The sequence below is a fragment of the Protopterus annectens genome, chromosome 7.part0, assembly GCF_019279795.1.
Source record: "Protopterus annectens isolate FY-2018-M chromosome 7.part0, PAN1.0, whole genome shotgun sequence".
Lineage (NCBI taxonomy): Eukaryota > Metazoa > Chordata > Ceratodontiformes > Protopteridae > Protopterus > Protopterus annectens.
The window spans coordinates 928,191,214-928,207,221 of record NC_056739.1 but is presented as its reverse complement, the minus strand read 5'-3'; the positions used below and the strand labels follow the sequence as shown (position 1 = coordinate 928,207,221).

The 16,008-nt window shown below is 41.1% G+C and overlaps 1 protein-coding gene across 1 annotated transcript in view; it reads right to left on the bottom strand.

Moving 5' to 3' along the window:
• Window positions 1-16,008, bottom strand: part of PTPRG (protein tyrosine phosphatase receptor type G) — a 3,415,981-nt gene that overhangs the window by 1,046,789 nt on the left and 2,353,184 nt on the right. Inside the window, exon 8 of the mRNA XM_044077514.1 lies at window positions 9,806-9,908. Within this exon, the coding sequence (XP_043933449.1) occupies window positions 9,806-9,908 (103 nt within the window). The remainder of the gene's footprint in view (window positions 1-9,805; window positions 9,909-16,008) is intronic.

Here is a 16,008-nt window from a genome sequence, read left to right as displayed (position 1 = left end):
TAAAACAGACGCAAAAGGTCAGACAAAAAAGCAACGTCAATTAGGAGTTCCTCAGGCACACAGGTGGCTTGAGGAAGCAAACCGCAGGGAACAAAAGAATAAAAATTCAAAAGCAATGTTTTTAGATAAAGAAGAAAATAACTTGGTAATAGCAACAGCCCCTCCGCCCCCTCCGCTTCCCTTACCAGAATATGAAGCGAGTGGACAAGCTGATCCACCTCTGCTATATCCAGCTGTCCCTGCAAAACCAAAACCATTTGTCAGAGATCCTATCGAGACTAGGTCTCGAACACGCAACTTAAGAGGGGATATTGAATTGTATGAAATAAACAAAAATTCGCAAGCTATGAGTGAAGAAGAGATATGTCCACTCATAGAAGTACCAAATCCACAGGCAGGACAGGACCCAACTCTTCTAGTATATAGACCATGGACACCGGAAGACATCCGGAAAGCCACAGAGGGAATTCCCCATCCAAAAGTTAATTTTAGAAAATTCTTAGAAGACTTACAGGGCATGAGGTTAAGTTACCATTTAAATGGAGAAGAAGTAGAGAAAATAGTCAGACAAATCGTAGGTCCAGATTGGCACATGATCAGCGGCAACTGGAATCCCTGTGACGCATAACATAGGCCACTCCCACATAGTAACGCAGAACTGGATAACAGAGTGAAAGGTCTGACAGACAGAATCTCTGAGAAATGGAAGCCTAGAGCTGACTGGACTTGCATTAATCAATGCATACCATACAACAAGAAGGTGAAACTGTTGATAGATATTATGCCAGATTATTAGAGTGTTTTAACAACCATTGTGGAATGCAGGTACCTAAAGACCAAACACATGATTCCCCATATCAGCAGCAGCTAAAGAATGCATTTTTGAAAGGCAGTATTGCATTGCACCCATTAGCAGCTTTATTACGAAGCACATGGTAGGTCATCGTACAAGTAGATTACAGTCATTACTTGAATATGCAAGACATGCCGAAAGGCATTTTATTAGCAAAAAGAAAAAGAAAACTCAAGTATTTGCAGTAGAAGATGGATCAGAAGTCTTTGTAGTACAGACTGGGAAGAAGGGTAAGAAAAATGCCCAGGGAAACAAACAATCTGATACACGATCAGAGGAGTTTGAAGAGAGAAAGAAAAGGGGTGAATGTTTTAAACGCGGAAAAAAGGGACATTAAGCAAGGGATTGCAGGCAAAATAAAAAGGTAACCACAGAAGACAAGGAGGGTGAGGACTGACTATATGATAGTCAAGAATCACTAGAAAGGAATAATCAAGAAAAGACAAGTGCAAATGTGATAGAAGGAGTAGAGAATGTGATAGAAGAAATAGAGGATGTGCATGAAATCACAGATAATGAAGAAAATGAAATTTTAGACTTGGCATTATTGAGCCTAGAGCTCTACTTAGCAGACACAAAACCAGAAGTTATACTTCTGGTAGAGGGGAGGGAAGTTAAATTCCTGTGTGACTCAGGGGCTTCACGGACCCTGATACATCCTTCCAAACCTACCAGAAAATTCAGAATCACTTGATTACATATTGGTGAAAGCAGCTAATGGACAGCTGTATCGGGAGCCACTCTCCCACAACATAGCAATAACTGACCCTGTTTCAGGGATGACCCAGAAAAGCAAAATTGTTGTTTCTGCAACATGCCCAGTAAATCTTTTGGGTAGAGATCTAATGCAGATATTTGGCATAGCAGTAGTTCCAACTGTGCAGAGTATGGAAGCACAGCGACAAATGGATACTTTTGTAGTACGACCGGAGGGTGAAACATTTTATTGGTACAGCCAGGAATTGGTTACGACTGGTCCAGGGGCAGTAACCGAAGAACTGATGAACGTAGCCATCAGAAAATCCCCCTCCCTTGACACTGATAAACAGCATTTGTTGCATTGCACTCTATATTACTGTAGCAAACCAGGACCTGATAAAGAATATGAACAAGAACTGTTTAGAAACCATGCTAACAGATTAGTATTACGAAATCTGTACTGGGACAAGGAAATAGTGTAGTAAGCTGTTCATTACCCCAGGAATTCCTAGCACTTTACAAATCTAATCGATTACCACATGTGAGTTTGAATAAAGATAAAAATGTGAAGTGGGCAGACCTAGGAGAAAAAGTCACAAGGTGGGAAAAACAGACAGAATTAGAACTTTCAGAACAGGGAGTACAAAAGCAGAAGGTGAATTGGATAACACAGACACACCCAGCTGTACACTTGCAGACAGGTGAGGACAGCTGAGTAGCACTCTTACTAGAGGAAGAGGAAAAAGCCTTACGAGACATACCACAGACTCTCTGGTCAACAGGAAAATCAGATGTAGGACTTATTCGTACCGCAGAACCAGTCACTATCACGCCAAAGTCAGCATTTAGACCTCAAAAGAGACAGTATCCCTTGAGAAAGGATGCAAAAGTAGGAATCAAACCTATAATAGCAGCCTTACTTAAGGAAGGACTATTGATAGAATCTCCCAATTCACCATGTAATACACCCTTATTTCCTGTTAGGAAAGCAAATGGAGAATGACATATGGTCCAAGATTTATAAGCTGTAAATGACGCAGTTATACCTAGGGCACCTACGGTGCCAGATCCACACACCTTATTAAATGATTTGAAACCTCAACAAAAGTATTTTTCTGTGGTAGATATTAGCAATACGTTTTTCTCAATACCGATACACCCTGACAGCCAACATTGGTTTGCATTTACATTTCAGGGGAAAAGGTATACATATACGCGACTACCAGAGGGATATTGAGAGAGTCCAACAATATTCGCACAGGAAATGGCAAGTAACCTGGCGGGACTTATCCCACCGAAAGGCAGCCAGATTTTACTTTATGTAGACGACATTCTGCTGGCAGCCCCCACCCAGCAAGAATGCAGAGAAGATACCATAGCATTACTACAATTTTTAGCTACTCAAGGACACAAGGTAAACAAAAACAAACTGCAACTTTGGAAAAAACAGGTCAAATACCTGGGATATGTAATATCCAAAGAGGGCAGAATATTAGATGAAGACAGAAAAACAGCAATATTACAAGCACCCAAACCAACTACCAAGAAGGAAATGATGTCCTTCCTAGGTACTACTAATTTTTGTCGGGGCTGGATTCCAAACTATGCCTTGGAATCTGCTCCACTGACTAACTTGATATTCAAGAAGCCTATGGCAGCACAAGATTTATTACAGTGGACACCAGAAGCAGAATCAGCTTTCTGCAAATTGAAACAACTGATAGCATCCTCATTAGTTTTAGGATTACAGAACTATCATAAACGATTTTTCCAAACTGTAGATTGTAAGCAGGGTTATATGACATCAGTGTTAACAGAGCAGCATGGGGACAAACAACGCCCCATAGCTTACTATTCATCAGAGCTAGACCCAATGGCGCGATCCCTGCCCCACTGTGTACAAGCAGTAGTCGCAGCTGCAATGGCAGTACAAGCTTCAGCCTCAGTAGTGTTATTCCACCCTCTCACGTTGAGAGTGCCTCATGCAGTCGCGATTATTTTACTGCAAGAAAAAGTAGCATATCTTTCTCCTGCTAGACATCTTTCCTGTATGACTATACTGTTGAGCCAACCTCATATGACAATTGAACGATGCACAACTTTGAATCCGTCAACCTTGCTCCCAACCCCTGCAGATGGCAAACCACACTGCTGCCTGCAGGAGATTGAGCAAAAGACACTACCTAGAAAAGATCTCATGGATGTTCCCTTGGATGATGCCGAGGTGACATACTATGTGGACGGCTCGTGTAGGAGGGGTCCTACAGGACAGAATCTAGTGGGGTATGCAGTAGTTTCTGATACTGAGATTTTAGAAGCAAAGTCTTTACCACACAACTTATCTGCACAAGCAGCAGAATTGATTGCTTTAACAAGGGCATGTACCTTGGCAAAGGATAAACGAGTGAACATTTTTACTGACAGCCAGTATGTTGTTTCTACTGTACATGTTTTTGCTCAGCAGTGGAAAAATAGAGGAATGATAACATCTACTGGTAAACCAATTAATCATGCGCAATATATTTTAGATTTGTTAGACTCTATTCAGCTACCTCAGAAAATAGCTATTTCTAAATGCGTAGCTCATACCAAACAACAGGATAGGATTTCAAAAGGTAATGCGAGAGCTGATACAGCTGCAAAGCAAGCAGCTTCAGAAGTATTTCTTTTGAGTGAGGAATTACAACCATCTGAGATTTTAGACTTAGAAATGTTAAAAACAATGCAGACACTTACTACAAATGTAGAAAAACAAAAATAGATAAAACGAGGAGCAATTCTTGAGAAAGGGCTGTACATCTCCAAAGAGAGAAAACCAATTTTACCATCTAACTTGTTTAGATATGCAGCTTTGTTGAGCCATTGGCAGTGCCATGTCTCAACAGGGTGGATGGTACAGTTAGTGAATCGAGTGTTTACAACGTATGGATTTACAAACTACCCAAAAAATTTTTGTGCAGCATGCCATGTTTGTAACAAGCATCATGCACAGGGGATATTGAAGCCTAAGCAAGGGAGTTTCCCTACACCACCGTATCCGTTCCATACTATCTGTATGGATTTTATAGAGCTGAACAAATGTGAAAATAAGAAGTACTGCCTTGTCATTATAGATATGTTTTCCAAATGGGTGGAAGCTTTTCCAGCTAAAAATCCAGACGCAGCTACTGTTGCAAAAGTCCTCGTTAAAGAAATTATTCCTAGATTTGGCATACCGGAAAAGATTTATAGTGACAATGGCACATACTTTGTAAATCAGACTATACAACAATTGAGCCGTTATTTCGGGATTTCTCTGAAAAACCATTGTGCATACCACCCCCAATCTGCAGGATTAGTAGAGAGGCATAATGGAGTTTTGAAAAATAAGCTCAGGAAATTGATTAGTGAGACACAAAAGAACTGGGTGCACTGTCTGCCTCTGGCACTGTTGAGTATGAGAACTGTTCCAAATGTAAAAGGGTCAACTCCTTTTGAAATTTTGTTTGGGAGGGCATATTATACACCTCAGTGGAAACCTCTCATGCCTGCAGACCAGGAGGCTGACAGTTCACTTGCAGAGTATATGAGGCGATTTTTGAATAACAAACTTTTGCAGTTAAACTCTGTTCAGATAAAGAACAAGCCAGACCATCGGAAGCAGCAAAAGTCCCAAGCACGTGGGTCTGGGTGAAAGTCGTGAAGAAAAAGAATTGGAGTTCTCCGAAGTGGGAAGGACCGTACCAGGTGCTACTGTCAACACCCACTGCAGTCAAGATCGCAGAGCGAGTGTCCTGGATTCATCTGACACACTGTAAATTGGATAAGAACTTTGAACTGGACAAAAACCTTGTTACTGTTGTACAACGAGAACAAAATGACCAGGTATAGAGTAAACAGGGATGCAGAACAACCTCAGAAAAATTGCATGATTATCCTGATAGCTATTCTGGTAACAATGATCTTTTTGCTGTGGCCTTTCCTTTTTCCAGCCACACGAGTTGAACTGAACAAACGTGATGCATTACTCACAGACTGGCATCCAAACTTTAACACTTACAAAGCAATTAAATATGTGTATGCTGAGACTTTTAATGTTTCGAATTGCTGGATTTGCACAGCTATACCAACAGCATACGGGGGATTACTGATGACTGCTGTTCCCCTAGGGGTCAATGAGACCTGGGAAAACTTGATTTTTGATACTACACCCGTGAAATCACAAGACAAAATAGCATTGTACCTACCTGTTACACAAAAAGAGATTGTATGTTTTTATAAAAATGACACTATTGGTGGGTTGGAGCAATTGCAATGTGACTGTTTCTTATAAATGTTATATTAAGGCTAATAAGGCAGAAACTATCTGTGATACGAACTATGACTCATATTTTGAAAAAAATGAAGATAACTGTTAGTGAAATACAGCATAATCCTGTTCTTTTGAAGCAACTTTCTATTACTGACAAAAAGATGTTTCATGCAGGGCGAGCATATATTACTAAAGTTGAGAATTTTTATTTTGTTTGTGGGAAAAAAGCATATAAATGGCTACCCGAGAATAGGTCCGGCAGTTGTTTTTTGGGTTACCTGGTTCCGGCCATATGACACACTGCAGCTTTGCCTCAGGGGAAAATTCGAAATGTCAGAGAGGTTAGCAGTAAACCTAGAAGTCCAATCAAGAGACCCGAGAATCCAGTGGGACGAATCGAAGCAGGGTGGAGAAACCATAACTCCGTGAAAAACAAAGATAAACTGACACATATGGACTTGAGTTGACACTATTATATCATGGGCAGGCATAGCCCCTGCATATGGTGCAGTGAAATCGATTTGGGAGCTGAGAAAACTGTCCAAACTTCTCGAAGTTATGAGCAATGCAACTTTTTCTGCTCTCGAATTAGTGACTGATGAACTAAATGCTATGAGAACTGTGGTACTTCAAAACCACATGGCTCTTGACTTCACCCTAGCAGCGAGAGGTGGTGTGTGCACTTTAATCAAAGAAGAATGCTGTTCGTATATTTCTGACAACCAGCACAAGATAAATGACCATCTTGAGGTGATCCAGCAAGTGTCGACCATGACCAAACCAGGCCCAAACCCTCTGACGGACTTTTTCCAGAATTTGTTTGGGGTGTGGGGTTCCATCCTAATGAACATCCTGATTGCCATTTGTGTGGGATTACTCCTATTAGGAGCATGCATTTGCTGTGGTATTCCCTGCATGAAAAAGTTAATCAAAGATTTTACAGACATGTCAGTTTCTGAGACTTTGTATCAAAGTACTGAAATTGAAGAGTTGTTGAAAACTGAAATGCTTTCATAAGTCTAAACTACATGACTCTCTTAACTGCAAATCCGGAATGGAAGAGGTTAGGAGAAGAAGTAAACTGTTTATGCTTTTGAAAATAGAATAAAAAGTATTAACAGGGGGGAAATGTCAGAGAAATATGCATTTATGTATATGTCTAATACTTATTAGAAGCTAAAAGAATTAACACGTTTTCATTCTAGTTTATATACAGCTTAATTCTGTATGAAATTATCAGATGCTTTTTGAAACTGCAGTATGCTTTCTGAAACTTGCAAGATGCCCCCTGACCTAGTAATTGCTAGCACAGCAAAATTCATGTTTATGCCTTTTGGAAATGTACTGAGAAGCAGGTGATTATCTGCTAGGTCAGGAAGTAATAAATGAAACAATACCATATTCTATAATGTTATGATTTTGAACAATTAGCTCTGTTCGTGTTATGAGAACATGCACAGCTGCGGAAAAGAAGAGATACATAAGACAAAGGACTGCTTGAAGAATCTGTACTTGTTTTGTGATTGAATTAGCTGTAGTGCCTTGAATAGAAACATAACATAGTGGGAAACTGTATCTAACCGGTGGTCACCAAGGCCACGTTGTTTTTCTTAGGAAGTTTTTCATTAAATTGATAGTGCAAGCAGAAAATTATGGATAAACAGCTGCTATGTAATGATGATGTTAAAACTTGTGATCTGTTACGTCAGCTTGGTAGGCAATGTCTTGTTAGAAAGTGTATGAAGATGAACTTACTTCCTGATTTTAGTTAGACAAACTCTGTATTAGCACGTTTGTGTCTCCTTGCTGCAAGATTAAAGTGCCTTAACCTGAACCTACTGTGCATTGATCATTTTTAAAGTATATTTTTCCTTTGACAGTGAACAATACTGAATGCAGGCCCAAACCTTGCACAGTTCTGTGTCCTATCCCCAGACATGTTACTATCCACAACCTCTGTCCTGGTCTGTCCTACCCCCAGCCATGTTACTATTCACATCCTCTGTCCTGGTCTATCCCACCCCCGGCCATGTTACTATCCACATGCTCTGTCCTGGTCGTATCTCAGCTCATAAAGTTTTCTTGCACTGCCAAGGCAGAATTTTACTGAACTCCAAGGAGAGCAAACTCAGCTACCTTGTTAGTTGTTATCCTGAAAGTCAGTGTCCTCTAGGTAAATGATTAGCTTTTCCTTCAGGACATTTTCAGTGACTTTACTTGTCAGCACTCGCTAAACAAAATTTCCTCAATCTTTCCTGCTCTTCCCTTGTATAAAGTTATGTCTCCTCCCATCTTCAACTCGTTAGGTATTCCTGTGGTGACCACTGATATATTAAAGATCTTTATCATGGCATCAGACAGCATAACGCCAGACTGAAGGGCAGTCTGTGTGGTTTCTATGCCTTATCCTGCCTTAATGTAACCAGTTCCCCTCTCAACCACATTTTCTCATTATGCTGGTGTCCATCCCCAACTAGGCCATACTGTAATTATATTGTCAGTCATACCCCCTTTGATTTGGAGTGATGCTTGCCAAGAAAGGCTACAATTATTTGGGCAGCATCTCACCTGCCACAGCAGTAAGGCTTGATGTAATGAAGCAGTACTTTTTTTTTTGCTGTGCTTTGTGTACACAGTGTTTAAATTTTGTCAGAAACCCAATGTCTGGGGGTATGACCTGCTGTTCCAGAGTTGGGAATGGATAATATTTTTCCACAGTCCCCTGATGGGTTCCCTCCCATGTAGAGATGCTGGCAATTTAATGCAGCATTACGCGACTGTTATACAGGAGAGGTCTGCTGTTCTTCAGATGGAAAGTTTAACCTGCATTCCATTTGCTTGAGCTAGTGGTAGCGCAGGTAGATGCTGTTAGTTCCATGGCACAGCGGAATTAATCCCAAATAACTTGGAATCATCTAGTGAATGACCTGGGTGCCAAGTAAACCAGTGGATGATAGTGGTAGGAAGCAGCAGATGCCACTTCATTTACCCTTAGAGGGAGGGATGCAACCAGGCTAACTGCTATACTTACATCTAGAGGAGGCAGGGTGTTATCTCGCATCTCAAAAGTAAGATTTCAAGCTTAATGGTGACATGCACACCAAGCAGCACTCTCTGAAGCTGGAGTGTGGCATGCTTTGTCATACCGTGTTCAGGAAGCCATACCCATCAGCCGACGTGGGGTAGTGAGGTACAAGGGTAAGCAGAAAACTCTCACGACTACATGGGATGATGTCCCTTTATGACTGTCTCTCAACCAAAGAAGAATGAATGAGCCAATCATCAGTACAGGGGAAGGTAGATGGTTCACATGCAGAATTGATCATAATCTTTAAAAAGATCCCAACATATATCAAAACAGTGGTCTTCAGTTTACTGGCCAAACAGTCAAATCCTCCTGTCTGCAAAACCACTACCTCCGGACTCCCAAGAAAACAGTCTACTGGCCTACTAGGACTAATCCAGTCAACAGCAATACATACACAATTGCAAGTTCTGTGATTTATACACATACATCTCAAACAAACAATCTGAAATGCAAATGAGAATATAAAAGAAAATTAATCTTCCTAAAAGTTAAAAAAAACTGTATAGGAAAATAAACAGAAAATGGCATCAAAATACGGAGAAAAGAACCAGTAACCCAAATGCAATCCAACACCACTAAAAGAAGGGACTTAAAAGAACATATAAATCAATCAAAGCTGTCCCACTGAAGTTAAGTACTAACTAGAAAGGGAAAAGTGTAGGGTTAACCATCAGCTACATCAATATGAAAAATTGCTTGATATTTGCTAATCATGTAATAGCTTTGCGACCCTTAAATATCACAAGATGAAGAATGTTTAGCTGCATACGTCCTCTGTAGAGTGACCCTGGGCCTTCAAGAAAACAATCCAGCATTTCTATCATCTGCTAAAAAAAAAAAAAAGAAAAATACAAACTCTAAGTAGCTTACTTACCATGATGTACGACGCCCTTCAACCCATGGATAATAGGATCCAGTGCTGAATTGTGTTGCGGACTGACCTGTATGTAAAGGATACATGATTGGTTAAATCTATTCTGGCATCAGACAGAACAGTCTTAAGTTTAATCTTCTGAAAGAGAAAAGAAAAAGATGTTATCTAGAAACAGGCTTCGTCTCCTATATATAAAGCTTTGACCCAAATGGATAAGATTTTTCACACAATAAAATAAAGATGCCTGATTTTTAATGTGCACAACACTAACACTGAAGGAATACATCTGAATATATATACATGCTTACCTAGAAGGTGTGACAGAAATATGTTTAGATATGCTTTTATTTACTTACCTGGGAAGCCATCCAAAAAATTTTAACCACAATACTGTATGATGAATTGTGAATTCCGGGAAAATATATGCATTCCTGCTGGGTTTGATCCCAGCAAGTCTTTGCCAAACATCACTATAGGCCTTTTTAAAGTGACAAAAATAAATGTTACTATATCTTTCGTTCAGTGAGTGAGGGACTGCATTAACACAACTGTACTTCTGTCTTTTTAACAATTACGATTTCTAGGTAAATGCATTACTCAAGGGAATTGCTTACATTCTCATCAGACATCTCCATTTATACAGTCTGAAGGCCATGAGCATATTCCACTACGCTTAATTACATGAGAACATAATATTTCATCCTGCCAGTAAATCTATAATAGTAGCGGAATGTTTTTATCCAGTGAAAGAATGACCTCAGAATACTGCAGACTGCATGACGGACAGCAATTACAAACAAAATTTTAAGCCAGCTACAAGGCAGATTTTATCTGTAAATGGGTATGATTTCAGCTTGCAAAAATAAATTAATAAAACTATATTTCTCATTGCTAAATGCTGACTTGAAATGAAGACAGACTGCAGCAACAGTAATTAAAAAATGGTGCCAACAAAATGAGGAAGTAAAACGCAATGAGAAACTACAAATGAAAACAGTAACAGTCTACTGAATTCCAGATGATTTGAAAGAATAATATACGAGTGTGTGGGAGTGAATGTGGTATAAGAAGTGATTTGTCAGGATCCAAAACGAGACATTTCCTAGCACATGCAAATGAAGGCATTGTAGTTGTGATAGGGCATAAAAGAATGACTGCATTCAAGTTTCAAATAAATATACAGAAAAATAACATTGTGAAGCTTTTTTGTGAAATATAATGCAGGATCACAGGAGTTTACTAGGCTATCGACCCTGAGGTTATTTCAAGCCTAGCTGTGTCACCCCAATGTAATACCATAGAAATGCTAGTCAATACCCAGGATTGCATTTAGTAATGCCTGCCCATGTCCAGGAGGGTTGTGGGTACAATCCCCAGTAAGAATTTACGGTGCCCCATAAGGAATCATAGTTGTGATAATTTTAATATACTTCTCCCAAATGTTCAAATACCTAACCACTGTGCTTCCTGACCTAGCAGTACAAATGCAATCATTCTACTGCAAGCTAATGCCAAATAGGGATTGTGTTTTGGGGCAGAAATCTGCAATGGCGTCTGATAACTCTTTATGACATAGATACACAGCTGAAAATGTGGAACTTGAAGAGTGAAAGTGGCAAGTTACAAGTAAATATTTGGTCAGCTCCATGAGGCAGAGTATTAAAGTTCTGCCTGCAAAACACCAGCGTAGCAGTCAGGCTGACAGATGTGAGGGTGAGTTGCTGGTGTCAGGTTGCCCACCTGAGCAGAGGGACATGATTAAGTCCTGTAACCACAGCACCGTCTGGCATAGTAACACTCCTACCAAGGATCACTAGTGTGTAAAAGCATGCACCCATACTGAGGAGGTCAGTGTAAAAGCATGCACCCTTACTGAGGAGGTCAGTGTAAAAGCATGCACCCATATTGAGGAGGTCAATGCATAACGCATTTTGTCACAGTTACTGGTCAAATGGAAAAGAATATAGAAACATTTAAAAACATTCCTAAACATCTGCTTAATGACAGACATTCCCTAGCTCTTATTTCTTTCTCCCAGTGCTCAACGATGTCAGAAGGTGAAGGCTGAATATGCCTACTTGGAAGAAATCCTGATGGTCATGAAATGGGAATAGGGGATATAAAAAAATAAAAAAGATACAAACAAAGGTGTGCAGAACTGAACAGGATTCGCAACTCAGTTCATGTACTTGGCACTTTAAGTGTTCCACTGTGAATGTTGATCTCAGTCACTATGTGAAATCTCTTTTGTGTGACAAAAACTACAGAATGGCAATGATACAGTTCAGTCAGTGGGACTCTGAAGTGGTATACTGACAGTCTGGACCCAAACCACTGAGAACTGGTAAGGTTAAACACACATCTCCATTGCACAACATCCACACATACACACATCAGTTATCAATAATTCTGGACCAGCTGCTCAGAGAATTCATCTGAGGAATACTCCTTCTGGACTGAGACACTGTCAATGCACTATTTCTGCCTAAACAGTGATTTCCTATCCTTTTTTTTGGGGGGGGGGGTGGCTCTTGCTTTACAGAGGAGGGAATGTAAAAGACTATGGTAGAACCCCTGAGGTGTGATCCTAAGGGTGGCACGCTGAAAATGAAAACACAATAAAAAAGCAAAATTACAAGTATTTGTTCAAAAAAAGTTTGCCTGCTCATGTTTCTGGCAAACAACACTAACTTCAGAGCAAATCTTTAGGGATTTCCTCATACCACAGTAAAAACTACACCACTGTCACTGTACAGTGATTTAGCAATCAGTCTGTAAAAAAATCACTTTTCTGCACAAAGAATGTACTGCAACAGTACTACAGATGACAGAGTGACAATGGGGTTCAGGTTCTACCTCAGAGTCCTGGCGTTCTGAGTTCATTCCTCACATCAGGTCACTTTTTGAAGTTTGTGTGTTTCTTCCATGTCTGTAGGGGTTTTGTAGAGGTATTTCAGTTTATTCTCAATTCCTAAAATATACTTGTTTATGGGCTAAAATGCTCATATAGACTGCATCTACCCTTGGCCTTGTGGCCAAGGGCCTGGATGAAAAGGGACAGATGGACCAGTCTACATTCTCAGTTCTCAAATGAAAATTAAAACAAAACATTAAAATTAAATAAATATAGCTCCTGAAGTGGAATTCTAGAAATAGCAGAGATAATTCTTCACCTGAAAGACTAACGATGATAAAGTTAGGTGCAATTATATGCTGAATTAAACAAAAAGTAATAGTTGTGTAAAATCTTACCATAACCATAGATGTCCTTCTTTTCCATGTTACAGTATTTATACTGTGGGAGTTCCAGCCCTCAGGTGACCCTGACGTCAGCTCCTATACAAAAACTTAAGCCTGGCTGCTGTAGGTGTGAAGGACATCACACGTTGGGTCATAAAGCTTGGAGTGTAAATGTGACGTCGGCACCCACAGAACTCAGAACTTGAAGCCCAGAGAAGAGACTGAGGCCAAGGAGAAGCAAAAGCAAATGTCCCTGCAGGGCTGCAATGAGTGGCCTGCAGTGAGGGTATACCCTAGAAAAGATAGAGGATATCAGAGGGATGGAGGGTGGGAAGGAATACTGCAACATGGAAGAGAAGGACATCTATGGTTATGGTAAGATTTTACACAGCTATTCTGTGTCCTTCTATTCCCATGTTGCAGTATTCATACTGTGGAATAGTACCACAGCTAGGAAGAATGTTGGGAGGTGGCAGAGATGGAGGATTCTAGGAATCCTTGCAGGACTGCCCTGGCAAATCCTGCCATGGCCCTAGAGACCTGGTCCAGCATGTAGCGCTTGGTGAAAATATGGACTGTGGACCAGGTGGCTGCCTCCATGATGGAAGCTATTTCTAGTCCTTTCATGAAGGCCTGAGAGGTAGCCATGCCTCTGGTAGAATGTGCTTGCACTGTCTGAGGAAATTGTTTGTGATGATGAAAACATCAAAAAAGGATGGATTTTCTGATCCAGGATGAGATAGTTTGTTTGGAGACTGCCTTACTGAAGGCCCTGGGATGGAAGAAAATGAGCAGTTGGTCAGATTTTCTGAAAGACTTGGTTTTGTCCACATAGACTCTCAGTTGCCTATGTACATCTAGGGAAAGGAGGATCCTCTCCGTGGAGTTAGTAGAAGAGGGGAAGAAGGTGGGTAGGTGAATAGACTGGTTTAAGGAAAGCTCATTAACTATTTTGGGCATAAAGAAGGGGTTAGTGCATAGGGAAACCCTGTCATTGTGGAAGGTAGTGTAAGGAGGGCAAGCCATCAGGGCCTGTAATTCAGACGCTCTTCTAGCAGAGGAGATGGTCACTAAAAGGATGGTTTTCCATGTGCACATTTGAAGAGATGTTGTGCTGGTTGGCTCAAAAGGGGGAAGGGTAAGCTTTTCTAACACGAAGTTGAGATCCCAGTGAGGAGGAGTGGGCTTTCTTGGTGGTCTGATGTGCAAGACCCCTCTCAGGAAAAGTTTTACATCCAGTCTAGAGAGAAGAGGCGGCTGTAAAGACAAGCCTGCAGAAATGGCTAAAAGATGGACTTTGACAAAAGAGTAAGCTAGTCCCTCCTTAATGAGTCTGCAGGTATAGACTCGGGGAGGATCTCCTAGAAATGGGTCCCTGTTGCTCAGAGAACACCATTTTGAGAATCTCTGACATTTAGACAAGTAATTTTTCTAGTTGTTGGTTTCCTGGCCTCCCTCAGGACAGAGAGCATGTCTTCTGAGTAGTGTTGTCTAAAAAGGATCAAAAGTTGATCACTCACAGAGTTAGTTGTAGTAAAGACAGTTGTGGGTGCAGGAGGGATCCCTGTTGTTGAGTTAGTTGGCCTATCTGGTAGGGTAACTTTGGGTGATTGCCCTTGGGTAGTGAGAACAGAAGGGGGAACCAGTGTTGCCTTGGCCAATAGGGAGTGACCAGTAAGATTTTTGGTTGTTCCTTCTTGATTTTCTAAAAGACTCTTTGAATTAGAGGGAAGGGATATAGGTACAGTCCCTGCCATGAAAAACTGAAAGCATCCACTCTCCAGTGGTGAGGGATTCCTGCTGCAAAATTTGTTCAGCTGTCTGTTCTGGGGGGGGGGGGGCAAACAGATCCAGTTGTGGTGTGCCCCACTGGTGGACTATGTGTAGGAAGGTATCTCTGTGCAACATCTATTCGTGTTGCAGAGATGTGGTTCTGCTGAGCAAGTCTGCTTGCTTGTTTTCTTGAGAGGGGATGTATGAAGCTTTCAGGAAAAGGTTGTGTTTTGCTGCTATTTCCCAGATTAACAGGGTTATCCGACATAACCAGTATGCCTTTGTACCTCCTTGTTTTTTTAGTTACCACATTACAGTTGTGTTGTCTGTCACAATGTGGAGTATTCCTGGTTGCAGCATGGGAAGGAAAACTTTTAGAGCTAGGAGGACAGCAGTCATCTCACTGACATTCATGTGCTGTTTTTGCAGGGCAGGGGACCAGCACTGTTGTACCCTGTAGCCCTGCAGGGTTGCTCCCCATTCCCATGTCTGATGCATCTGTGTGCATAGACTGGGAAGTGGGAGGAAGTTGAAGAGGAATTCCCTGGTTGTTGGAAACCTGCTGAATCCACCACTTCAGCTCTAATTTTAGACAGGGCAGAAGGGGGATGAGTTTGTCTAGAGGTTGTTGGGTCTGGGACCAAACAGTCTAAGTACCATTGGAATTTCCTCATGTTCATCCTTGCTAGTGGGAGCATGGGAATGGTGCCAGCCATGCGACCTATAGTTTGTAGAAACTGTCTTGCGGTTAAGTTGTGATTCTGTCAACAGACTTAGAAAATGGGAGGAGAGGGATTGTACCTTGTCTGGTGGTAAGAAGGATCTCATTACATCTGTTCTGATTCTGTACCCTAGGAAAACCTTGTCATGTTGTGGGAGGAGAGAGGAATTTTGGTGGTTGAGAGTGAAACCCAGGTTGTTTAGAAGGGACATGGTGAATTGGGGATTTTCCCAAAGGGTGGACTGTGATTCTGCCAAAATGAGAATGTCGTCCAAGTACAGTAGATTTGTATTCCCTTGCTTCTGCAATGGGCGATGGCTGGGGCCAAGCACTTGGTAAAACTCTGGGTGTTGTAGACAAGCCAAAAGGCAATGCAGTAAATTGAAAATGAGAAGAGGTCCCAGAGAAGTGCAGGAACCTCCTGTGGGAGGGTTTGACTGGGATGTGCAGGTATGCATCCTTTAGGTCT